The 26133-nt window shown below is 39.4% G+C and overlaps 3 protein-coding genes across 4 annotated transcripts in view; 2 read left to right on the top strand and 1 right to left on the bottom strand.

Moving 5' to 3' along the window:
* Positions 1 to 84: 84 nt before the first annotated feature.
* On the top strand, positions 85 to 10293 carry ddx11 (DEAD/H (Asp-Glu-Ala-Asp/His) box helicase 11). The gene is made up of 27 exons (XM_032583580.1): positions 85 to 373; positions 1608 to 1968; positions 2043 to 2129; positions 2221 to 2357; positions 2446 to 2503; positions 2595 to 2702; positions 3838 to 3925; positions 4020 to 4222; positions 4327 to 4401; positions 5284 to 5361; positions 5433 to 5479; positions 5564 to 5643; positions 5725 to 5766; positions 5857 to 5924; positions 6008 to 6046; positions 6143 to 6281; positions 6391 to 6525; positions 6633 to 6745; positions 6830 to 6902; positions 7949 to 8052; positions 8520 to 8669; positions 8772 to 8840; positions 8926 to 9029; positions 9123 to 9207; positions 9293 to 9368; positions 9444 to 9598; positions 9700 to 10293. Exons 2-27 carry the CDS (start codon positions 1621 to 1623, stop codon positions 9730 to 9732), a joined length of 2694 nt encoding a protein of 897 aa, XP_032439471.1. The 5' UTR covers positions 85 to 373; positions 1608 to 1620; the 3' UTR covers positions 9733 to 10293.
* Positions 9885 to 19085, bottom strand: wash1 (WAS protein family homolog 1). The gene is made up of 11 exons (XM_032583591.1): positions 18946 to 19085; positions 16697 to 16837; positions 15570 to 15681; positions 15342 to 15488; positions 13362 to 13498; positions 13124 to 13259; positions 12131 to 12326; positions 11815 to 11982; positions 11493 to 11651; positions 11218 to 11289; positions 9885 to 10451 (listed from the first exon to the last, which is right to left on the bottom strand). Exons 1-11 carry the CDS (start codon positions 18951 to 18953, stop codon positions 10309 to 10311), a joined length of 1419 nt encoding a protein of 472 aa, XP_032439482.1. The 5' UTR covers positions 18954 to 19085; the 3' UTR covers positions 9885 to 10308.
* Positions 19086 to 20250: 1165 nt separating this feature from the next.
* iqsec3b (IQ motif and Sec7 domain ArfGEF 3b) overlaps positions 20251 to 26133 on the top strand; it is a 39435-nt gene continuing 33552 nt past the window's right edge. For both annotated transcript variants that reach the window (XM_032546702.1, XM_032546706.1), the window contains exon 1: positions 20251 to 21001. In XM_032546702.1, coding sequence (XP_032402593.1) covers positions 20478 to 21001 — 524 coding nt within the window. In that variant the 5' untranslated portion in view covers positions 20251 to 20477. The remainder of the gene's footprint in view (positions 21002 to 26133) is intronic.

Genomic DNA, 26133 nt, shown 5'->3' with positions numbered 1-26133 from the left:
CCTGGATCGACAGCGACTAATGCGCCGTTGGGTGGCGTTTCACGTCTCTACAACCATACACCACAAAGGCGGTGCAAAGCTAAAGGAATTGAACAATTACAAGATTTAGAAACAGTTTATATCTATAATTTTAATTTAATATCATAATTCGTTTTTATATTCTGTAAAATTGTAAAACAGACTATCAAGCGAACAAGTTAAAGCTTGTATTCTAATTGCCCCGCCCACATAAGTTGTTTCATGTAGTAAAACGTGCACTTCTATTTTTACCCCCCCTCCTATTGGCCACTGTTTGTGACCATTTCTGTTTGTTGGCGCGGTTGTTGAAAACCCGGGATTTGAACGAAGGACGTTTCAAAACTTCATCTCTGTGGTGAGTTCACTACTTTGCCGATGTATATACGTATATAATAAATGCGAGAAGATAAAGCGATTCAGATATCAATAACTGTTAACCGTATTTTTTTAGCTACTTACGACTAGTACTTTTAATGTGAGCCATTTTTGAGTGACAAATGTCCCTTCCACAGACTCCGAATGAACTGTTAGATGCGTAACAGACCATTTAATGGTAGGAGGAAATCTCTTCCTTGGGACAGGATAGTGTCTGTCTTTGAATTTATGGCAACTATGAATGCAAAGAAAGACATCATATCTGGTTTGGCCCCAGATATGAAATGTCTTTATCTACAGGCGAATTTTAATAAGTCGTCTCTTTGATTCCTTACACGGTGATATGTTTCTAGTGCCTTTTTGTCTTTAACTTTGATGATTATGGCTTACGTCTAAAGAAAAATACAGAATATAGTCTTTCATAAAATTTTGAATGCTAGGAATGTAAAGAAATGTTTTGTCACTAATACCTTTAGCAAAAAGGTTATGCCACAAATGGTCAACTATTTTCAGAGGGATTCATACAAATATGTTAATGAAAAAAATTCAATGGAAGGAAAAAAGCTTGACAGCAAATCTGCACAGTAGTGATAACCTCAGTTTTGAGCACTAAATATACTAAAGGACCCCAAAATACTGGGAGCACAGATGAAAAACAGTGGAGTGAAGAAAATGTGTGCTTATTGCAAGTGATACCTTCACAGCAATATTTACTGATAATATTATTGTATGATTTTCAAATATTGTGTTTTATCAAGTCCAAAGTCAGAGCAACCATTTGCCAGAATATTTTAGAGCACTCAATGTTTCTTCTTTACTGACAAGGCTTTTTGAAAATACAGATTTCATTTTCCAACAGGATGTAGCACCAGTCCACACCTACAAAAGCTTTTATACCTGCTTTTGTGACCATAGCATTACTGTGTTTAACTTAACAATTAGAATGACTTAGTTGAAACACAACCTTACATACACAGGTCTGTATAGGAGTACTGAATTGGGGTATCTAGTTTATTTACTTTGGCTCAACATTATTAGCTTTTTCTTCTTTTGCTCTTTCCTTTGGTTTGTTATTTTGTTTGTATTTCCTTTTAAATCCTATAAAGCACTTTGTATTGCCTTATTGCTGAAAGTGTGCTATATAAATAAAATTATCTTTACCTTTACAGGTCAGCTTATGGGTCTATCTTATTCTTATGTTTTTTTTCTTGCAGGCACTTTAGGAGCATGGAAAATGGAAGGGACTCATTTCCCTTTCCCTATAAGCCCTACGACATCCAGGAGCAGTTCATGACAGCGCTCTACAGTGCCCTGGACCAAGGCAAAGTGGGCATCTTTGAGAGTCCAACTGGAACAGGCAAGTCTCTAAGTCTCATATGTGGAGCCCTGAGCTGGTTGGTAGACCATGAGGAGAAGAAGAGACAGGAGGCCGCTGCTCTGCTGCAGGAAGGAGAAGCGTCTCTCTCCACCTCTGCTGCTCTGTCATCCAGCAGCAGCTCTGCGTCAGCAGAGCCCGACTGGATCACTGACTTTGTCCAGAAGAAGGCTGAACGTGACCTGGTGTCAAAGTTAAAGGTGGAGGAAGTTCGGTTGGCAGCTTTTATTTATTTATTTTTCATGCTTCTTAATATAATTGAAGCTTTTTTCAGGAGGAGGAGCTGAAGAGGAAGAAGAGAGAAGAGCGAATGGAGATGATCAGAAATAATATTAATCTAAAGTATGCAAGTAAAAGAAAGGTAAGACTGTTTGGAGAGCCCCATGTTCAGACTCCATCCTTCCACATTTCATACAGGTAGATGGAAATGTTTAACTGTGACCTCACCTCAGAGCTGCGAAGAGGATGAGGCATTCAAGCTGCTTCATCTCAGTAAGGAGGAACAAACTGCGACGCCAGGAGATCAGGAGGACGAGGAGCTTATCGTTGCAGAGTATGAGAGTGATGATGAATCCAAGAGTAAGAGCAGGTGAGTGAATGCTTTCATCGACTGCACTCTTACGGATGTCATTAAAAGCCTGAAAAGGCGATTAAAACAAGGTGTCTTTGCTTACCAGATTCTTTGGAGGTGAGGATGAGGACGATGAGGAGTTGGTTGAAGAGCATGTAACTAAGGTGACGAAGTCAGCATAAACGTGATCTTCAAATAGATGATAATGTGTGTTAATCCTGATTCTGATGTGAGTGTGAACTTCCCTGCTTGCAGATTTACTACTGCAGTCGCACTCACTCCCAGCTGGCCCAGTTTGTCCATGAGGTTCAGAAGAGCCCCTTCAGTACGAACATAAGTCTGGTCACGCTGGGTTCTCGGCAGGTAGGGGTGCACATACACACACGCCCACCCCTGCACACAAACACATACACACTTTTACAAAAAAGTAATAATTAAAAAAAAACATTGAACATGATAACTGGTATAGTTTGGTTTTTCATCCTTTACAAACTGGGACTCGAGAGGTTTTTGGCTGGCTTTTTGTAGGGGAGTCTTTTTTTATTTATTATTTACTTTACTGTAACTGATATGGCAGCTTGTTATAGTCTGACATTTGAGGAATGTTATGCTGGAGGGTTAGTTTTTCACCACACAGACCAGAATGTTCAATTTTAGAACCTAACTCTCCTTTAAACTTCTCAACAATTTTCTCTGTGGTGCTGTTTGTTCACTATTATAGTCTTCTAAACCTCTGACACGTTCACAGAACAGCTAGATTTATGGTAGCTGTTCCGATACAGTAAAATCAGAACAGCTTTTCCGATTTTCCCCTCTTTCCCCTCTAGAGGGGATAACTAGAGCTTTCTCCTCTAGTTATCCCACTTTAATAACTAGAGGGGCACTCTAGTTATTAAATAGGTGATTTATGCAAGGAGTTATTGCAGTGGACTTTATTTAGGTGTATTGGTAAAAGGGACTTAACAAGAAGCTGCTTGTGTTTGTTTAAAATAAACATTTTCCTTTCATCTCACAGTTTTGCCCTGATGCAAATTACGAAGAAAATTATTTAACACGCACTTAACTGACTACAACTTATACTGAAAATATAGAAAACAACAAACAAAAAACAAAAGCTTCAGTCCACTTTATCCCTCGGCTTCACCCGGTAGTCTGCCACAACAAGATGGATAATTAGGGAGTTCCCTCCAGGTGAAAGTCTGGCCTGGCTGCCATCACGTGTGCACTCAATGAAGCTAGCCCACAGGAAGTTGAAGTCAAAGAAAAATGAAATTAGTCGTCAAAATAAAAGTATAACAAAGCAAATTTCCTGTTGTTTCTGTGTGTACCTCAGCTTAATGATGGAAATGCTTTACAGCACCCTCACAACAGAGATTTCTTTAACAGTCATGTTCAGTTAAAACATTACTTTTTCTAAGCATAATCACAAAACAAAAATAGACAGGTTGCCAATAAGTCTGATCCTGTTTTCCTTGCCGCTGCATTCTGTTCTTTGCAGAATCTGTGTGTTAATGAGGAGGTCCGGTGGCTGGGCAGCATCCAGCACATAAATGACCGCTGCATGGAAATGCAGAAAAACAAACACGGTGAGAGCCATTTAGCCACAACATTACTCAACTCTCAAAGTAAGGTAATTTTCTGTTGGCTTATTTTTTCCCTCATTTTTTTATTTGTTTGCAGAGAAGCAGCACCACGAAGACGGTGCAAAACGTAAGAGAGGTCAGCCAAAGAGTGTGTGTCCCTACAACAAAGCTCTGGCTCTGCAGCAGATGAGGGATGAAGTTCTGGGGACGGTGCAGGACATAGAGCAGCTGCTGAAGCTGGGCAAGGAAACAAAAGCATGTCCCTATTATTCCACACGTCTTGCTGTCCCACCTGCACAGGTAAATCTAGTCACTTATGCACCATTAACCCTCTCTACCGCTAAAGGTAGAGGTGGATTTAATAGACCTGCTTGCAGCATCTTTTGCTTTTATTTTTTTTGTAGCTGGTCGTTTTGCCCTATCAGATGGTTCTTCATGAGGCTACAAGAAGGGCAGCAGGTGTCCAGCTAAAGGGACAGGTATGTTTATACATTATTTCTGAAGCACATTTTAATAATTTATACCCAATTTAGCCTAAAAAGCGTTTTAAATTACATTTGAAATGCTTGCAATGCTGTTAAAAAGTCACAAAGCTATTAAACTGTGCTAATCTGATTCAGAGATGTATGGAAAAAAGTACTTGCCTATTTAGCTTCTGATTTCATTTGATATTTAAAGACAGTTTTAAAGATAGTCCCTAGAAATATTGCAGCAGCAAAATTAAACTCAAAAATACTTCATACTTTAATTTGACTACAAGGGGAATGTTTTTAGGTCCTTATCCAGCTGGAAGACCTAATGGTGACCCATACTCAGTTTATTGATTGATCCCAACAGAATTTTACTGGAAATCTCTTATTTTAAAAGTCCCTTGCACAAAACACATCATTCTATCTTAATTCATGTTAGGATTTACTCACCATTTTACACTCTTTCTGTTTAGCAAACTCCACACATGTTAAGTGTATAATGGTAAAACAAAAAAGTCCTGATGTATGAAAATCGGCATGCATCTTTATTAATAAAAAATCATTTTACATTGTATTTCCCATTTTGAGGAGTCCCTCATAATTATACCCTAAACAATGTCATGTATTACTAATTAAAAGTATCTGAACACTCTGATAATCTGAAGAAGTAAATGATGAAATAAAGAATAAAATAAATGTGTCCATTTACATTTTGTAAGAACTGTTAAAACTTTTTCTGTTTTTCCTCCTCTGACTCACTTTCCTGAAATCAAAGTGGAAATTTTCAGTGTGAGGTTCTGCTACTATAATAAACAAATCATTTATTTTAAAGTTTAAATAAGTCTGGAGGGCTCTGCAACCGGGATGCCTAACTACATATTTTAAAAACAGGTGGTGATCATAGATGAAGCGCACAACCTTAGTGACACTCTCTCCTGTATACACAGCACAGAGCTCAGCGGAGCGCAGGTAAACTCTTTCTAAGTCTCAATTATGTTCGGTCTCAGTTTCAATGTTCCTAACGTCTGAATTTTCTGCAGCTTTGCCGCGCCCAGTCCCAGCTCACTCAGTATGCCGACCGCTACAAGTGAGTGCTGAGACAGAATCAAATCATACATTCAGTTTTATCTCGCACTGTTCTTATGTAATATGTACCCGTTTCAAACACCAGGAACAGACTGAAGGCGAAGAACTTGATGTACATCAAACAGATTCTGTTTGTGATAGAGGGACTCATCCGTGTGCTGGGAGGTGAGTGCCTCCAACTTCCAAACAAAACTTTTGGGCTTCTTAATAATAATCTTGGAATTTCCCACTGTTTTTCTGTTCCAGGTAAAGTTGGACAGAATCCGCAGAGTCAGACTACACAAGCAGGTTAGTCAGGGACAAACGTGTGTAACGTAGTTATTGGCGAACCTTGAAAAGTTGCTCACTAGAAAAAATGTTTTCTTTTTTTCCCCTCAGGGACTGAAATGTATACTATTAACAATTTCCTCTTCAAAGCTCAGATTGACAACATCAACTTGTTTAAGGTAGTTGAAGTTAATTTTTTAGCCCAAGATGTTCAGTTTTACCAAAATAATTCACATTTATGTTACTGATCTTCCTACTTTAGTTACAAAGGTACTTTGAAAAGAGCATGATCAGCAGGAAGGTAAGCATTTCTTTTGTTCACTTGATTAATATGATGCACATAAAACATTATAATATCTTGCTTAAGTTTTTAAACCTTTTCAACCACTGTCGGCAGCTGGGTGGATTTGTGGAGAAGTACGCCGGCTCCAGTGTAACGCTGCACACCCACAGCAGCTCCAATAAGGAGAACCGTCGCACAGGAGGCCTAAATCGCTACCTTCAGACCTTAAACAGCAACCCCAGCTCCGCACCAGGTTAACCTCGGGATGCTTCCTCTTTGTAGTCGTTTTATGGACTTTTAAGAAACATAGCTGTAAGTTTTGCCTATTTTTTATTATACGCTGTCCACTCTCCTGTGAACAGTTCCTTCAGCAGACCAGCAGGGGGCTTCTGAAGCAGACAAAGTGCTGTCCGCATCTCCTATGATGCAGGTGGAGGGTTTCTTCCTGGCTCTCACCAACAGTAACACTGATGGCAGAGTGGTGTTACAGAAACAAGGTATCTGTTTTTTAATACCTTGGAGATGCGTTTGATTTATGTCACAGATGTAAATCAAACACAAAGGCTCAACTGCCCTGGTGTGAGACTGTCCATTTGTTACCCAGGCACTTTGTCCGAGAGCAGCGTCAAGTTCCTTCTTTTGAATCCAGCGGTCCATTTTGCCCAGGTGTTGAAGGAGTGCAGAGCAGTCATCATCGCTGGGGGAACAATGCAGCCTGTGAGTTGATTCTGAGATAGTTGGACAAAAAAAAAAGGGGGTTGCGTAGAGATATTAAGATTAAAGAAACGTCTACATATATAGGTTTCAGACTTCAAACAGGAGCTACTGTTCTCTGCCGGAGTGAAGGAGGAGCGTATCACAGAGTTTTCCTGTGGTGAGTGGCTCTTTTTCTCTCACATCACTACAGCTTATTGTGCTTTTGTTTATAACGCTCTTTATGTTAATGGTTCTGTTTATGCGTATTTTTGTTCATAACAGCTATATAATTAAAATAGATGTCTTTTCCCGAGAAACAAAAAGCTGCCAGGTTTACACTTAAGTAAATATAAGCCCCTAATATTATTTATGTATTTACAAATCAAAAATAATTTTATTACTTAAGCTACATTAGACTAAAAATTATTATTAGATTATTAAGTGACCAGATGATGGCAGCCCTACTTTAGTTGTGGATAAGCAGCAGCTTATCCACATCTGATCTTCTCCCAGATGATCAAGTTTCTCTAGCTCTAAAGGTGCAGGAACAGAGCTAGAGATAGTTTTTGGCGGTAGTTTTTCTTTGTCCAGCGTTTCCATTACAGGAACCGGGAGCAAATTAGACAAAAGCTGGTAGAAATCTACCCTGAAACAGATCTGGTAGGCAGGTAGGGCTCTAAGGCTGAGACCAGCCATGCTATGGAAGAAGTTCATTTCAGTCCCTTGCATTAGTGATCTGGTTCTCTTGATCATGACACACCTCTCTGCTACAGTGGAGATAGTATTTGGAAAATTTTTAAAAAAAAACTCTGACAGACCAGAGCACCATCCTCTTGATACCCTATCACTGTGGAATGAGACATCAAGATATTTCAGCTGCTCCACTTGTAGCTGAGTTATTGGTTGGGAACAATCCATAGTAAGCTGTTTCTAATTCACTTTAAGCTCAAGTCATACTAGTTTATCCAAGTGGAACAGTCCTGGTTTATAACTAAGACCATAAGAAGAGGTGGGATTGAGAGTAATCCAGGTGAAATTGGTTTAAATTGTACATTAAAAGCAGTTTAGATTGCAATAAAGACATTTTTTTCATGACAGATAAGAATTGTCTTTTAGCAACAGTTAGCTGTCACACCACTGTAAATCCTGAAAATATCCTGTGTTCTTCAATGGTTAATTTGTATCTTTTTAATCCTTTTATTTTACTTCTTGTGAAATCTGCAGGCCATGTGATTCCTCCGGAAAACATTCTTCCTCTTGTCTTATGTGCTGGTCCATCTGGTCAGGAGCTGGATTTTACCTTTCAAAACAGAGACTCTCCTCAAATGGTACAAACGGACACATTTCAATGAGTTAACAACTTTTAACAGTTGAAATTGTTTTTATTTATTCTAAAGGTTAACACACAAGATAAAACAGTGCTGCAGGTTCATGGATAAAAGTAGAGGTTTTGAATCCATCAGAAAAAAAAGAAATTACATGTTCCCCATTCATGCATCAACTCGCATATCTTTAACCTTTTTATTGAACTCAGAAAACTGAAGAAAGGTGTTGGCTGATGCATTAATAAATGAGAAATGGTGAAGCTCTTTGTGTTAATGAATTTGATTAGAGAGGGGAAAAAAACTTTTCTTTTATTTCAGTATTTATTCTCAAGGGAAAATTGGTCGATTTTAATCTCTGGCCAATTACTTGGTCCATCTTTTGCGATAAAGTAAATTTTTCCAAATAAATTATAATAAATAGAATTGTGTATGTTTTATTAAGGATTAACAGTAGAGTCTTCTTTTAACAGATGGACGAAACGGGACGCATTCTCTCCAACATCTGCAACGTTGTTCCGGGCGGGGTCGTGTGTTTCTTCCCCTCCTACGAATATTCCAGGAGAATCGTTTCTCACTGGGAGGCCAGCGGTGCGCTTACCCGGTTGGGGAATAAGAAAAAGGTATAAACCAGCAGCGTATTTTAATAGTAAGGAAGAATGCAAGAAAAAAAGCACAGCTTTATTAAAGACCTAAATCTCTCCCATCTCACAATCGCTTTTCAGATCTTCCAGGAGCCAAAGAAGGCCAACCAGGTAGAGCAGGTGCTAAACGAGTTTTCCCGCTGTATCCAGGTAACATAAACTTCTCACCTGGCAGATATCGGATCGTCAGTGATGCGGTCATTGTGGCGAGACTTCACAACTATTTTCATTTCAGAGGAGTGCCGTGGACAGCAGCAGAGGAGTCACAGGAGCGATATTGTTCTCTGTAGTTGGTGGAAAGATGAGCGAGGGCATTAATTTCTCTGATGACCTGGGCAGGTGTGTTAATCACAAACCCCATAGTTAACAAGCTCCTGTATGCTGCCTTGAATATTAAAAGTTAATTATGCGTGTTTGTGCATATGATTACAGGTGTGTGGTGATGGTTGGCATGCCGTATCCCAACATCAAATCTCCAGAGCTGCAGGAAAAGATGTCGTATCTTGACAAACACCTGGTCAGATTCTTCTTTCATTCCAAAATTGTTATATTTAAGGTAAAATGTTGCAAGAGAGATGAATGATTTTACTTCTATGTTGCAGCCTCACAGCCATGGGAAAAACCCTGGACAAGCATTGGTAGAAAACCTCTGCATGAAGGCTGTTAACCAGTCTATAGGTACTGATTAGAGAAGGTAAATTAAAAACAATATTTGTTAATCAAGAGGCATTAACATGTTTGTTCTCTCCAAAGGCAGAGCCATCCGACACAGAGGCGACTATTCCTCCATTGTCCTTTGCGACAGGCGCTACGCTCGGCCAGCTACGCTGTCTAAACTCCCCGCGTGGATCAAGAATCGCACCAACACATACTCCAGCTTTGGCCCTGCTTTTGCTGCATTGCGGAAGGTGAGAATGAAGCACAGAAGCGCCCTGAAAAGTTTGTTGCATCTCGACTGAACGAAGACAAGTTCATAATATCTGGGGGGTTTTTTTTTCTGCTTTCCTAGTTCTTTCTGGAGAAAAGGCAGAAACAGGAGTAGTTTGTCTCCCACAGAGCTTCATTACGACTTCAATAAAAATTAAGCTGCACAAAATGTGATGTTTAAATAAGACTGAGAAATGTTCATAATTAAAGGTCTTATCTTTAAGGAGTTACACCATCACTACCAGCGACATCATGTTTTTTGTTTTCATGTTCTCTTTATTTTACATTTAAACATGGCATGTTCTCCATTGATCACCAAAATGTTCTCAGGTTTTAGTCAACATGTTAGCGATTGAAAGCTATTTTCTGTTAACTGCTACTAGGCTGACACAGAAATGATGACTTCTTATAGAAAAATGTAAATATTTTAAGGACAGTGTTATGTAATTCAAAGCCTAGTCGCTAAATGTTTTTTTCATAGGCTTTTTAGATATTTGGAATTTATCAAAAATGCCAAGTTATTTCAATCTGTTATATTTATTTCATCATAGCTGCAAATGTCTTGTGAAATTATTTAGCCAGCTACCATTTCTTTTTTTCTTTTTGGATATTTACGTCTTTTGCGTTATGTAAATGAAATGCCAGTTCTTCAATAAAAAAGGATGTTCCGTTGCGATCACTGTCCATCAAGTTATGCTTCCCAGTCCTCATCATCCGCTGCTGAATGTGGGGCGGGTGGGGGTGGGATGACGTCCGACATCCTTGCGAATGCGCCTCCGGTACCAGCGGGAGTTTCAGCCGACTCTCCACCTGCTGGGCCTTTCCCTGATATTCCTGGAGAAAAAGAACATCCAACCTGTCATCATTGGTATACCTAATGCAAAATCTATTTCAATGTCAATTACAACTAAAATATTTGAATCTCAAATGAACAAGTGAAACTATTTTCAAAATATTTTAAGCCAGACAGTGAGGTTTTAAGAACGTAACTTCAGAGCTCAGAGCTGTTACAAGTAACATTGCTGTTTTTTGAATTTTGTAAATTTCTCATTGAGTTATCAGACAAACTTAGTAAAATACAGGATTTATTTATTTGGTTTTCAAACTAAGTAGGAGAATCCAGTTTGTCGGATCACATGGAGAGTGGTGTTCCACAAGGATAAATAATGGAACCAACTTTTTTTTCCCCCTACTTGTATTAATCTTGGGAGATAACTTTTTTTGCTAATTGTATTATTGTGATACATTATTGTTTGTACCTTTCCATAATTTGTACAAATAACAATGGACTCAGCATAGATTGAAGTTCTTTAGCACAGTTAAAATTGGTACTTCACAGCAAAATGACTAATATGTCCATTAACAGTTAGCCTTACTATTACTATAAAACAGAAATCATCTGGAGAGTCATGTTTAAAAAGGCATCTGGTCATGACTCCACACGGATAACTGCTGAAAATATTTTGATACATAACATAGTTTTGGTCTTAGTCCTAGTAGATTCTTTATTATCTTTATCAAGACTCTTGGGCAAAAGAAATACTCTATCTCAATGGGATATTCCTTGGTACATAAAACAAAGAGCATTTCACATTCTCACCTTTCCGGCGCATGGCAAGTTTATTGAAGAGATCAGACATAAAGTCTCCACCACTAGATGCTGCTCCAACAGCTGAATAACAAAAAAAAGACAAGTAAATACTTAAATCCTGCCTCTTTTGGGTAAAACAAAAATCTAACTTTTTAGTTGAATGAAATATAAAATCTAAAACTGCCAGGACTGAAGAATTTTGGGCTCAGTTGTCACTTTGAACTGTGGCAGTACAGGTGCATCCTATCTCTAGGCTGGATCCTGAAGTCATCTCAGTCCCTCACCTTGCTCTTGCTCTTTTTGTTTCTTCTTCTCCATCTTGCGTTCACTAACATTACGTAACTTGGCTTTGCCGATGCCCCCGGCGTTGCGGATGGACTCCAGCAGACTGGCACGCCCATCTGATGGCTGCACCACCTCATTCGGCGCGCCAGACACAGGGCCTATAGTCAGAGCATACAGTGAGGACAGCCTGTTAAACTTCACTCATTAATATCAGTTAGGTTAGAGCTAGGGAACAAAGAAAGTTCTACTGCAGTAGAAGTGGAGGGTTTCAGCACTTTAATACTGTTTTTAGTCAAAGCGTAGAGCTCGGATATAACCAACCTGAGCTTGGCGTTGGAGTAGCTTCCACGGGGATCTCTGTGGTAGGAGGAGGTGGAGGAGGCGGAGGAGGAGGAGCTCCTACAGGAGCAGTGGGAGGGAGGACTGGTTCAGAGGGAGGGGGTGGGGGAGGAGGTGGGGGCGGTGGAAGATTATTTTGGAGCTCAGGGCCTGAAATAAAAAAACCGTAAAATTAGCTTTTCAATAAAAAACAAAAAAAATGGCCCAAAGTTGAGGCAGGCGAAAAAGAATAAAGATGCAAATAAATAAACAAATTTAATACACAGTCAAGCAAGTGTTCAAAGGGCAGGTATGTCACCTGGTGAAACGCTCTCCCCAGAGAAGGAGGGCAGCTCTGGGATGTTGAGAGTGGGTCCTGACGGGGCAAATCCAGGTCCAAGATCTGCGCTGTATGACAGATCGTCTGCAATACCTGGAAGGTCAGGCAAGTAGGACGGCACATCTATCTCAGGCACCTGACCCAGGTCTGGCACGTAAAAATAACTTTCAGCTGTCTGTTATAGAGGGGAAAAAAAATCATCACTGAGAGATTAAGCAATCCTGCACATAAAAAAAAAAATCAACCTAATACTGGCTATGCTGGAACTTGCAGAAGCAAAGTTCTATACATTTTTTCACATTTTGCCACATTACAATCACAAACCTCAATGCATAGGATTTTTGCAAAGATCCATCCACAGTAGTGCATACAAAGGATTGGATACGTGGCGTTCTTGAATCTTAAAAGTGTGGCATGCATTTGTAGTTATCCCCACTGAATGAAAACTTTCTTCAACCTCCTTTAGCTGCAAATGCAACTATATTTTCATTAATGGAGTGAAAGTTTTGGCAAAATAACTTGAGCTTTTTCAGACTACATGGGCACCATCTGTAAATATTTGAAAAAGAAATATTCAAGTTTTGCCTCAGATTCTAAATGGGTCTGAATTGTAACTGAGGCCTTCCAACACATAAATGCCTTCGTCCCCTTCTACTGCTGCCCTGGTTGCACATTTAGTGTTGTTGTCCTTCTGGATGAGTATTGAGGTATTTTACAGTCTCTAGCAGGTTTCCCCTTCTTAGATCTTTACAGAACAGATTACAATACAAATAGCTGGACTCTATTTATTAAATAAGTGACTTTTTACATATATCTAATCTCACTAGATTTTATTTTAGGTATCAAAATAAAAAGGGATGAACACATACACAGCCCACTTTTTATGCACTAGTTTATTTTGGCCTGTCATGTGAAATTCACATGATAGGTTTGTGGTCGTAATATGCCGAGCCACTATTGATCTTCACATACCTGTCTCTCCAGCTGCTCTCTTGTTGTAATTGACAACGGGGCATCAAATGGTTTCTCCTCCTTTTCAGTCTCCAGAGTTTGGTGTGTTTTTGTCACGGCTCCAGCCAGAGGGTCAAGGAACACGTACTTTTTATATCTATGAAAAACAAGAGACAAGTTAAAAGATGCAGAGGCAAAAACTTTAAATCCATGCAGCTGTTGCAGCAGGAAGCATTCCAGTCCGTCTCCGTTCACTCACAAGTTCTCTGTGGTGTTGAAGAGCAACAGAGAGCTGACGGATGAGATGTTTCGCGGAAGACTGCCCAATCCCTCTTCTGTCTCGTCCTCAGTCTTCTTCTTATTGCTCACACACACTGGGAAATACGTTAACTTCTCCTGAAGGGGAGAGATCAATACAAAGTGTGTGTGTGGGGAGGAATGTGTAAATCTTGAGCAACCAGAATGACAAATGCCACAACAATCCCTCTGCTAAAGGACGCACACACCCTCAATCAGCGAGAATTATAAGGGGCACTTCTTTTAGAGGATGTTAAATAATTCATTTCTGCACCAGAAACAACTGCTAGTTTTTTTTTCAGTCTGACAAATACACACGTATCCTTCACACAAACAAAAATCTACACTCTTGCAAGAGCAAGCACACACAGCAGAAAATATGCAGGATTTTTGTAAAGGTTGTTGAGATGGTGCAGGAAAAACGGAGGGGCTCGCTATAAATTATTCACGAGCTTCTACTGAGCAGAGTGCACACAGACACACAAACTCTCATGCATTTACAGTCGATTTTCCCTGTCAACGCGCGCACAGCCTCTGATGTACTCCATGTACAGCATGTGACAAATTTAACGACGTGGGTTGCAAAATAACCTGCATCAAAGGTTCTGACAAGGAAAGAATGAGACCTGGAATCTGGATTTAGATGGGGATGTCAAATAGCAGAAATTTCAGAGTTTTTATTTTTTATTTTTTTCTAAACCTGCTGAGGAGAGACTACTCATAAAAGACAGAAATGATACATGTATTTAAAAAAGTATGTAGCGAGATCAAAATTTGCATCAGAGTTTAAGGGAATGATACCAGGACAAAGTCAGATAAATTTGGGAAATATGCAGAAGGTTAAATCTAAAGACCTCAAAAAATGAATAGAGAACATTTTGAATTTTGAATAAGCAAGACACAAGAAGTGTGTAGAGAGAAGAGGGGAGGGGGTAATATAGTAACCATTTATAGATATTAGCAAGTGCAAAAAAAAGCACTTATTTTATGTATGGTTGTTTGTTGAGTAGTGTGTTTTCTACACATTTGTTTCAGGCAAAAAAGTGGTGTTCCTACTGAGTAATTTAAAAAGATAGAAAGGGTATTCTCAAGGAAAATATATAAAGAATGTTTTATTTTCATCGAACATCGGATTGGTTAAATTCATGCCTGGAGGGGAGTTAAAATGAGACAGACGGGGGTTAGGAGAGGAGGATTATCAAACCTGTACTCCTATACAAACAATTTTAGAACAGAGTAACCATACATTTATTTAACAGGTGTCATATACAGGACTATAAAACAACATCAAGCAGCCGCCAAGACACAAAATAATCTGGAAATCTATCTCTTAATGATCAGTAAGTGGATCATGTTATTGTTCTTTTTACCCAAACATCAGTACAAAATTTGCAGAAGGGTCCTAAGACTCTTGAGTCTCTCGACAGATACTAGAATACTGCTTGGATCCAGATGCTGTTAGATTTCCAGATGTTCTGAACCAGCTGTGAGCTTGTTGTATGGGCAGCTTCATTCTTCTCATCATTGCTCAGTTTATAGAGCATTTCTTTCCCCACCTCAGTAAAAAGCTACATCTCTCTGGTTGCCACAGTGACAGTGGATGTGGGAAGCTGCATAAATGAGCTGAGGGAAATAGATGGTGTTTCCCCAAAAGCATCAGAAGAGTAGAGATAGTAGCACACACAGTGCTAAAAAGCCTTAAAACTATGGATCAAATCTGTGTTTGTTTTGTATTTATGGGCTTTCTGCACACTTTCTGCTGTCACTTGGCTCATTTCTCTTTGATTTGAAAATATCTGGGCTGACGATAAAAAAAGCTCATTATGGCTGCAGCAATGCTACTTTTCTTTCTAGGTTACCATCAATTATTTCAAAATAAGTGGATTTCACAAAAAAAATAAGCACAGTATTGAACGTTTTTTTGTGGGGTTTTTTTTTTCACCTGCCAGGCCTTCTCATCAAAAGGCCGAAGTTTATTCTGTATCTTGCGGCGAGGCCGGGTTTGAGAGGAAGGATCTGTGGCTCCGGTAAAGATGGAGGAGTAGTCCTGGAGACGATCTGGGGCAGGGTACTTGGCACTGGAGAAAACCTTTGCACAAAGATTTATAGGATTTTATGTGATGCTTCAACGAGAATCTAAGTATAAAACTTGTAATTTTGTCTTTGTTACCTTGGTGGCTTTTTTACTGCCCTTAATCTTGTCAACACGGGCCTGAGCTAGTCTGATCCGGTCAGAGACACTCTGCAGCTGGCACCGGTTCTTCTCTACACTTTCAGAGACCCTGGAAGCAACATCAACACAAACATGACAATAATCACATTCATGCATCAGGAAAAATGTGTTTGGAATATTGTGAAAGGTTCGGCCAGTTGAGATGACCTTCGCCGGAGCAGTGAGGGTAGCAGAATTTTTCCACAGGTTTTTTTGTCACAGTTTGTGGAGTTTAGCATGACCATTACTGGTACTTGGTATTTTAGTTTCACCTTTAACCTTATAGTGTGATGTGGAGGCACATCTAAGCGACATCACTGAATTTACATTCATCGGGCTTTTCATTTTTACAAAAGATGATTTCAAATTTGAAAAGACGGAACACTGAAGAACATGCCCAAATGATTTTCCATACATATACAGACTTGAAAATAGCCAAAAGAAAATTCAATACTATTCTATAATTTTAAAGACAGTGTAAGAACACTGGTAGCAGAAATGCAATAAAATCAAAACAAAAATTTAAGAAAGTCCCCACACTTCTAACTACAAACAGGCCATATTATGACTGATGCTACAATTTCCTGACTATTCCAGCTATGAATATGTGTTTTGATATAATTACAGGAGAACCCGATGGTTGCAGTGTGCCAAACAGGACCATCTGGTGTAAAACATATGCTGCTTAATAACTGTGCAATCTAGAGAAAATGACATCTTGATCCATAGCAGCTTACTTTTAGCAGATGCAGTAATGTTCAACATCAGTCCATTCAATGCCTTGATGAGACTTTTCCAAGAGCTGCTTTATACCTAAAATACTTTCACTGCTTATCTTCTAATAGGAAAAAAATTTTTTTTACCCTCACTGTGAAAATTGCCTATTAACTGGTCTAACAAAAAAAAGAAAGAAAGAAATAAAATAAAAATAAAAAATTCAACCATTTATAACACTGAATCTGAACCAGGTGTCTGTTCTGAATTCAAATGTGGAAAACTGTGATGCTGAAGACATGTGCTTTAGAAACTGTAACTACAGTATATTTATATTTGTAGTGTGTGTGTGTGTTGTGTTGTGTGCTTACCTTCTGAAAATGTCTGTAGAAATAACCTCTAAGTACAGCAGTGCATCTGCAATCTGAAGAACAGCCTCCTCTCGCCTCAGCTCAGGCTGAACGAGAGGCACCGAGTATACCTGGCCCTCCAGGCAGTGCCTCTGTGTCATCCTAAAAAAACAGCAGCACACAGCAAGGTTGTTATTTTCATAGGAAAATGAAACCAAGCACTGCTATTGTTTTTGTCTCTCATTTCAAGAGCTATTAAACTACACACAATTGTTAAGAGGAACGGCGATAACAAGATAGATATTAATTAAACCAGTAGAAATAAGATTAATGTTAGGTGTGTGCAAAATTTGGGGAAAATAAGCACATTTCCAGAGTAATTAATGAGCTGGAGTGGCACAGTAGCGATTCCATTTATTGCTGGAAATTTTATTTATGTAGAATATTACACTCATTTTTTAAAGCAGGTTTGTTAAAACTGAAATGTGACTGGTAAAAAGAAAATGTCAACAATTTGTGTTATCTATGTGGTTATATACCAATATTGTATTTATAATACTGACTATTTCCTAATACTATTCCTTTTCCTGTTTGTACCAAATTTGCTGGGAGACAATGTCAAATTAGGATTATGTTTCTGTGTATATATTAAGAGATTTCCTGGTGCAGACAGTCAGCTTGAGGAATATATGTAGAAAACAAAACTGAACCTAAAATGATATAGTCTCACCCTCACAGAAATATGTAAGTGTTAGACAGTTTTATGGAAATTCATTCATTTATTTGTTGACCATATGTGTCCATTTGATAAACCTGAGCACAATGTTAGCAAAACATGACCTTGCAGTTTTATTGCTGCATACTTGCTGATTATATCAACTGGGATTTACACACTTTTTTCCTCACTAGTCTCTTTCTTTTTTTTTAATCATCATAATGTTTCCTCCACTCTCCCTGAGCTCCATCATCTCAACCAGTAAGAGGCCGGGTGTGGACATTAAGGGCAACTGGCCAAATATAGAATTGGAATGTAGAAGGGTAACTGAAATATTACAGACAGTAAAACATTGCATCCAAGCATTGATTTATATGAAATTGCATACACTGATCCTTCAAATTAGGATGATGACGGCAACCTGAAATATTGTGGAGACAGAAGATTTGAAGTAGACATGATCGCACCTTTTTAGTGCACTATGACTAGATTTCTTTAATATTTTTTAGGGCAATGCAAACTTCCGGAGAGCAAAAAGCATAAATATTTTTCATCAGACAATCTATCGAAAGTTCTCTGTTCAAGTACTTTCTTTAAGTCTTGTTTTAAATATCTACAATCATCCATTTCATGTAAGTTTTCAGTAAACTAATAATTGCATTATCTCATTTTTGGTTTTAAGATTTTGTTTCTTTATCTTAATTTGTAAGATAAATTACATTTGAATTGTTTTCCTTACTTAGCATTGCTGATTTGTTTTTTACGGATACAATTCAAGACATTAAATACACAAAACATTAACGTTGTATAGTTTGGATTACAGCATATCTATATGTAAGAACAGCTGTACGTATACCATATACATTCAACTGAGAATCTGTTATAGGATTATTCTCATAAATTCTCTCCATGTAATCTGACTGAGCTTCATTTTGCAAAGAAGAAATAGCAAAAATTGTACTGTTCCATAACAGTTTTGTGAAGTATTGATTGGTGTTGGCTAATAATTTGGCGGTTATAACGTGAATAAAAACGTGTGCAAAGTATTGTGTGTCGTGTTTATGTTGTCTACACTAAAAACATTTGAACGAATAATCTGAACCTCCTGAATTCATTTATTGTAATTTGTTGTACTTAGACCACAAAAACAGCATCGAGCGATCTAAGGTCTATAAGAATAAATGAAATCTCAACGTAACAATGAAACGAGCATTAATTATGTGTCGGTACGTTCCCTCAGAAACATTACTGGACTTTCTCCTTTTTGGTATCATTTCATCGATTTGTCTGGACTCTGCTGACTCTCACATGATATCTCCTACAATGTAGGTCTGCAGCCGATTTGATACCGTTGTATTACAGATTTATCTTGTAATTTACTACTTCAGTCGCCCAAGATGATTTAGCCAACTATGTCTTGTAGAAAATAAACTCACAGTGTCTCTGTTTTCTTGTAAATAACACAAAAATAGATTAAAGATATTCCTGGACTTGCTAAAGAGCAGCACCATACGGTTTGTTGGGGTTAACGCTGAGCTGAAAATAACATTCTTACCTGACCATGGGTTGTGATGACGGCGACAAAATATATATTTGATAATTAGCTTAAGCTTTCGGTTATTTTTGCACAGCTACTTGATTTTACTAGACGTAATATCTGGACTTCCGCAACATTGAATCACATGACCACGTCAAACTGTGGTGCTGCCTTCACGGTAACTCGGATTTTATTTTTTGAGGCGCCTCTTTGGTTACTTTATCCATAGACTTTTAGTTTAGTCGAGCCGTTCTTTAGCTTACTTGGCTATGTTATGTTAAATTAATTTTTGAGATTTCATCTTGCTTTGCATCTTTTTCAACAACACTTTAAAAAATTTTTCTCTTCAACCAAAAGGTAAAAATAAGTGTGTCACATATTTAGTTTGATGAATAACAAAAAATCTTAATATTTGAATATAAGCTAATTAATTTTTATATTTCATTTGAAGACCAAAATACTGTGATTTCTTGCTCATAAAGCAAGCATACATCTAAAGCTAGTATGACCGCACTGTTTGACAAGACTGTGGAGTTAATTTCTGTGTTTGTATTTTCCCTTTTTGTAAGTAAAGACCAAATCAACCTTGATATCATGCAAAATGCCATTTAGAGATGGAGTATCTTGGACTCACCAGTCCATCACAGGACAGCAGAGTGACCAAATGACCTATCATACATATTTTTAGATTGTGGGAGGAAGACAGAGTACATGGATGTAGCCCACACATCCTTAAGATGATTTTTTTTTTTTTTAAACTCTGGTAGTAAAAAAGACTCTGGGTAATAACTGTTTTGGATTGACCCAATTGGCCCAGATAAGTTTAAGCACTATCATTTTTTCATTGCTCAATGTATTTACTAAAATTGCCATTAAAAACAAACAAACAAAACAACTATCTTATGTGATTTTTGTCACAATACAAACAATAAACATATGGATAACTAATTTATGTGATTAGATTGTTACGATATAGTCAATAATTAATAGAATAGAGTACTCATGTGTCCATTTTTTAAAACGAAAGATATGGGTAACGTTTCTGTTGTTACAATGGAAAAAATATATTATATTATATTATATTATATTATATTATATTATATTATATTATATTATATTATATTATATTATATTGTATTGTATTGTATTATATTATATTATATTATATTTTTTAACTTGTCAGCAGGAACTTCTTGCACCTACAGGGTGCGTCCTTGCTCTGGATTGCTGTCATGTCTTCGTGCGTAATGACGCATCCGCCTCCAAGCGCCACCCCTCCCGCCTGTCACATCTGGATCTGGCTCCTCTCATCAGCACCACTCAGTGCAGTAGGAGTGAGTTGGAGTGAGGGAGGGAGGGAAACGACCGGAGAAGAGGAGACTGGCTCGGTCGGTACAGCTACATCTACAACCGAGTAGAACCAAGAGAAGAGCGGAAGGGCATTCACACCTTCTCATCCGCACACAAGAATATCTCCATCTCCTGTGTCCCTCCATCTGTCAGTCCAGCTTTTTTTTGTCTCTCTCTTCCTTCCACTTATCTCGGATATTATGAGCTCCAGCTTGCTAGAAAACCCGGTGCAGGCGATTCTGTACCTCCGGGAGCTCACCACGATCGTGCAGAACCAGCAGAGTCTCATCCAGACCCAGCGCGCACGGATAGAGGAGCTGGACAGGCGGGTGGACGAGCTCATCGGCGAGAACAGGCACCTGCGGGACGTCAGGGTGCAACAGCAGCTCCCTTACCTTCACCATCATCCCCATCAGGCTCTCCCGGACGCCAGTTGCCTTCACCATCACCACTACCCGCAGGATCCCCAGCTCAAGACTACGACGGGGTCTCTGCCAGAACATGCGGCAACACCAGCGCAGGTTGAGGTGTCTCCGGGCGTCCAGCCCCCGCCTGCCCAACCTATGGACCCGGGGGACATGCAGTTGGTCCCAGCGGACCCCTCTACGATTTCCCCCATTGAGAGTGAGTCGGAAAACGGTGGAAGTTGCCCCAGTTGCAAATCCTTGGTTCCGATGACCCCAACAACTCTTTGCCGATCCCTGACCCTGTCAAGGCAATCCGAGTAAGTAAACAATATGGTTGTTTGCGTGTGTCGCGCCTGTTTCAGCGGGGATCAGGTGTTTATCAACAGGCCCAAATGCAGGTATTTAAACTTTAAACCGCCTGCTTTCTTGAGTTCTCTAAAGAGAATGTGTTTTTTTGCGTGGGGCAATTGGTGTGTGTGCGACATCCGCTTTGAACTATGCAACCAGGAGCTTGCGTGCATGCACGTGCACGCCGAATTGAGAGGCGTTTAATTAACAGAGGTTTCCTTTTCTCGGCTGTGTATCGATCAAGGACTGCACCACGAAGAGGAAATATGTGGATTATTTAAATGAGAAACTGGATCACGAGCACTGAATCATTACATAACAAATAGCTGTAGGCCTCTACGCGTGCGCGCGTGCGTGTTTATGTGCATGCCAGCATCTGTGTGTGCGTGTCTTTGCCAAACGAGTAGTCACTGTCAGTTTGAGACATGAGCGCAGGGTGATGAGACACCTCCAGTCACCACTGTCCGCGGTATTGCTGCCTCTACATTAATTACATCACGGGATCTGGGAACTCTCACGGGATCTTGGGGGGGGGGGGGGGGGGGGGGGGTTCTCTGATGTTGCTGAGACACATGTTCACATCATTACACACACACAACCCCATCTTGCCTGGCACCAGAGTATCATCTAATGAGATAAAACCATGTTTCTATGCTCTCTTTTACTGCTGGTCTCCCCTCAGTGGGGACCCTGATTGGTCTCTGTGGGACAAGACCCCCACTGAGGGAAACCAAAATCCTGTCAGTTGTTTTGTGTGAGGGGACAAGCTTTAGAAAGGAGTTAGCGATTTTATGTGCTTGTTCACTACTGCACCTCTCAAATTGTTCTAATTCTCTGTAATCCATGCCTGCACCATGAGTTGTGTATTGTTCAGCAGTGGTTTCCGGAATTGGAGTCAGGACTCCGCTATGTCAAAAAACACTAAGTGGCAGATCTTTAGATGATAATCAAACTTATACAGACAAGGAAACATTTTTTTTTTGCCGCTTCTGGCAAAGATGTGTAACAAGCTTTATCAATAAATTTATAATTTTAGCAGCAGCATGGGGCTCTTCCACAACAGAGTAGAACCAAAATTTTAGAAATATTCAACCTTTAACATCAGGTAGTGTAAAAAATACACCAAGAACTAGCCTTCAACAATACTTCCAGTGCGATAATTATTAGCACCCCTACTACTTTTATAGCTTCCTCTAAGTAGGCAAAAGAACACATCTTAGTTTATCGTATGATGTTTAGAGAGAGAGGAGGCTCTTTTACCTTTCCTCCTTGCACAATCACTCTAGGTCATCCACAAATCTATTTCCTTTCTCTTGCTTCCTTCTCTTCAGCTCACCCCAGATGTTTTCTGTAAAAATGAAGTTTGTGGACAGATCATGGCTAACTTTGTCTCCAGCATTTCTTCTTTGATTTGATAATATGTTTTGGACTGTTTTCCTCTGAAAAAACCCATTGGCAACCTGTTGTTTGCAAAAGGCCACAAGTTTTTCTATTGTGAAACTCCCAGTATCTGAATGTGATCATGTTATCTTTCAGAGACTGGGTTCCCTGCGTCTTTTGAAATGAAACAAGCCCATAGAATCATTTCTTCTCCACCATACCCAATTGTGGCCAGGAGATATTTGTTTCATGGCAGACTCACCTTGATTGTGTGTTGCAGAAGAGCTCAGGGTTACTTTCATCTAAAGCACACAAATCGAGTTAAGTACAAGTTGCCAATTACGAGTTTTCTATACCTTTTATGCACGTGAAGTGCAGCAGGACAGGGAGACAATATTATGTGCTTCCTGCAAGGCTGCATTGAATTTACCACCTACTCCGCATGCAGAATCTCAGATAGTTGCTTGCATTTTAGCTGATGGGTGGCAGAAAGAGGGGCTTGTCATTTGTACAAGAACCACCACTGAGTTCAGATTTTCCAGTACGAAGATAAGAACAATGGCCAAGTCTGAGTTTAACCCCACATTCTGTAAACTTGAATCATTTGCAACAAAGTACATATCTATGGTTTACCTTTTCTTTAGTGTACACCATCAGGTAAGGGCCGGGGATGGAGGCAGTGGGGTTCCTTTCACCTTGGCGTCCTTGCCCGCTGTATTCTGCCTGCAGATGACTGAGGATCAGATCTGTTATTCCTGTTGTCAGTTTGTCTCAGCATGTTCCTCTTGCAACTCCTGTATGTCAGTGAGCTTTCGTGCATAACCCGATGTAGGAGCATGCCTCGCACATCTTACTGTATCTATTTATTTGATATTTTCTGTCTCTATAGATTGTAGTGTTTTGCAGCGTTACTAAAGGATGACATGCAGAGTGGTGAGCAGCGTTCAGGCTTGGCAGTGAGCGCGCTTTGCATCTTTGTCAGTGTTGTCAGCGCACGTGAGTGTGAGGAAAGGAGAGGAGACGCTCTCCTCTGCTTGGTCTGCTTTCCTCTCTCTATCACTCTTTTTTCTCTCTCTCTGTCTCTTTTTCTCTCTCTGTCTCTTTCCAGCTGAGCCTTCTATCTGCCCCACTTAGCCCATGGAGCGAACAGTAATCAGCCATTCTCAGGAGGGGAAAAAAGCAGAGAGATTGAAAGAGAAAGAGAGAAAGAGAAGGAGAGATGCATGCTCAGTCGTTGTCTTTGATGGATCCCTTGGAGGTGTCTACAAGAGGAAGCTTGAGGGTGATGCTAGGCTGGACCAGCACATCAGGAAGCAACTGATCCATTCATCCATCTCTCTATAAGAGAGAGATGGATGAATTAAGAATGAGTAAAGGGAGGGTTTGGGGGAGAGCTCACTACACAGGGAGTGAGACAGGTACAACAGGAGCCCAAACCCCAGGGAAGTGAAATTTTTCAAAAGGGTGCGTGTGGGGCGTCTGTCTCCTCTGACTGCAATACCTACAAACAAGCAGTGTGGACAATGTAGGCTGTGGCAGCCTGTGGTACAGCAAAAAGGGCACATGAGCTTTTTTTCCCCAGTCCAAATAGAGCTAGTCTTTTTGCAACACTAGTCTTTTTCTTTAACTTTCCCTGCTCTCTTTCCTTGACCCTCACTGGTAAAAGCTTGGCAACAAAGCAACGCAGGAGAGTGATGAAGCAGAGAGGACAGGGCTTTGAGAGGGAGAGGACGTGGGCCAACAGCAGGATGCATGTAGTGTTAAAATATTCACCTGTTCTTTTTGTAAGCGTTCGAGTTGAATGTGCATAGGGGTGTGTATGTGTGTGTGTTTCTCATGCAGACAGATGGAGCCAGTGAAAGTGTGTGTTTTTTCTTGTGTTCAGCTTAGCATTTTGAGAACAGCAGAAGCTGACTTCTGAACTTGTTTTTTTTTCTCTCTCTCTAGTTTTATATTCAAACATGTCACAAAAGTACAGCATAACAGGACCTTTTAGTTTACTACTAAGGATTTGTTGAAAAGACATATGCGACTCACTCATATCTATTTCATGTGTCTTGCAAAATCATTCACACCCCTTATATAACGACCAAACCGCCAGCTTTAATTAATTTTAGGTAAATTCTACAACCACAGTGCAGTCACTTTACTCTGATACTAATTAAAATCAAACAGAAATATTTACAATTAGTTCACTTGTGTGTAACTTCATTTAAGTATAAAAACCAGACTTGGCCGGGATTAATTTATGGAGAGGTATAGAATAGAATTGGGTTACCAAACAATGCCCAAAGCTTTCAACATTTTAGTCCATTTTCAATCAGTTATCTGAAAATGGAAAAGGTATGGCACAGCTACAAACCTACCAAGACATGGCCATCCACCTAAACTATAGAGCTGCAAAGATCCACAACTCAGATTGACAGGTCAGCTATAGTTGTGCACTCCAAATGAGCTGGTCCCAATGGAATAAAGCCTTAAGACGATAGGACACAATCAATGAAGGAGACACTGCAAACATGCAGGATAATGTGGTCTGGTCAGGATAAAAAGAGCATGAAACCGTTTTGATTAAAAGTATAACTTTTGGCAGAAAACTGATATTACGCATTGTCCTGACCAAATCAGCCCCACTGTGAAACATGGGGGTGGCAATGTCATGTCCTTGGGATGTTGGGAATTTTCTTTAGAGAGAGCAATGAACTTATCATTTTTGAGGGTGGAGGATCATCTGCCAATTGAAAAATGACTAACCATACAGCCAGAGCTACAATGAATGGCTTGGCTTAATCTGTCACATAAAAAATCCATTAGAATTCATATGGACATTTTTGCAAAGCGCTGTAGAACAAACCTGTAATAAATCTTAAACGGGGACAAAGAAGCTAGATTGATTTCATGCTAAGGTAAGAAACGCTGCCCAGCAGCAGTTTTTAAAGCACATAAAATTAGAATTATCTCTTAAATCTGTATAGATACGACAAAGCATAAAAAATAATATGAATAAATATTTGCAGCATCTTTTTTTATTTGCTTAGCTCTAGGTGGTACTTTGTTTTTGCACATTAACAATACTTCAGTCATTTATATTTTACACCAATTAGCATATTGGTGACAGTCATATGGTGTATAGAGTGTTGTTTTAGGAAGCTATGTGGATTTCTTGGCTACATTGTGTTTTCATAGGAAGAACGTTCAAGGATTTAAATGAGCTTTTTTTTTGCTACCTGCAGCATTATTGCAGTATCTCTGGCATAAGTACCCTGTGTCTGCAGGGGTGGAGATAATAAGTAATCACGAGGTCTCTTGTGAGTTTCCACCTCATAGAGCAAAAGTGAGACTAGGTGCACAAATGAAGGAAAGAATAAAATATGCAAACCTCATTAACTTAATGTACCCTGTTTCTGCTGAAGAAGTAAGGGAAGAACAAAACCCAGAATACCTGTGGAAAAATAAAACTAGACATGCACAAGCTAAACTCTCATGAACTTTGACACATCTCTTTCCAAATGAGCTGAGCAAACTTGCACCTAGGATCAAATATCTCTTTGCTACAAAGAAACATCCACAAGAAACAAAGCAAGTATGCAGTAGTTCAAGAAAATTCTTTGACTGTTTCTATGTGCAGCAACACGGAGCTCAGTCCTTTATTTAAATTTGAACTAACACACTGACATGTTGGCACCCCTTAAAAGGTTTAAAAATAAAACCCATATACCAC

The sequence above is a fragment of the Xiphophorus hellerii genome, chromosome 2 (assembly GCF_003331165.1).
Source record: "Xiphophorus hellerii strain 12219 chromosome 2, Xiphophorus_hellerii-4.1, whole genome shotgun sequence".
Lineage (NCBI taxonomy): Eukaryota > Metazoa > Chordata > Actinopteri > Cyprinodontiformes > Poeciliidae > Xiphophorus > Xiphophorus hellerii.
Note: the sequence above shows the minus strand (reverse complement) of the source record. Positions and strands in the feature narration are given on the sequence as shown.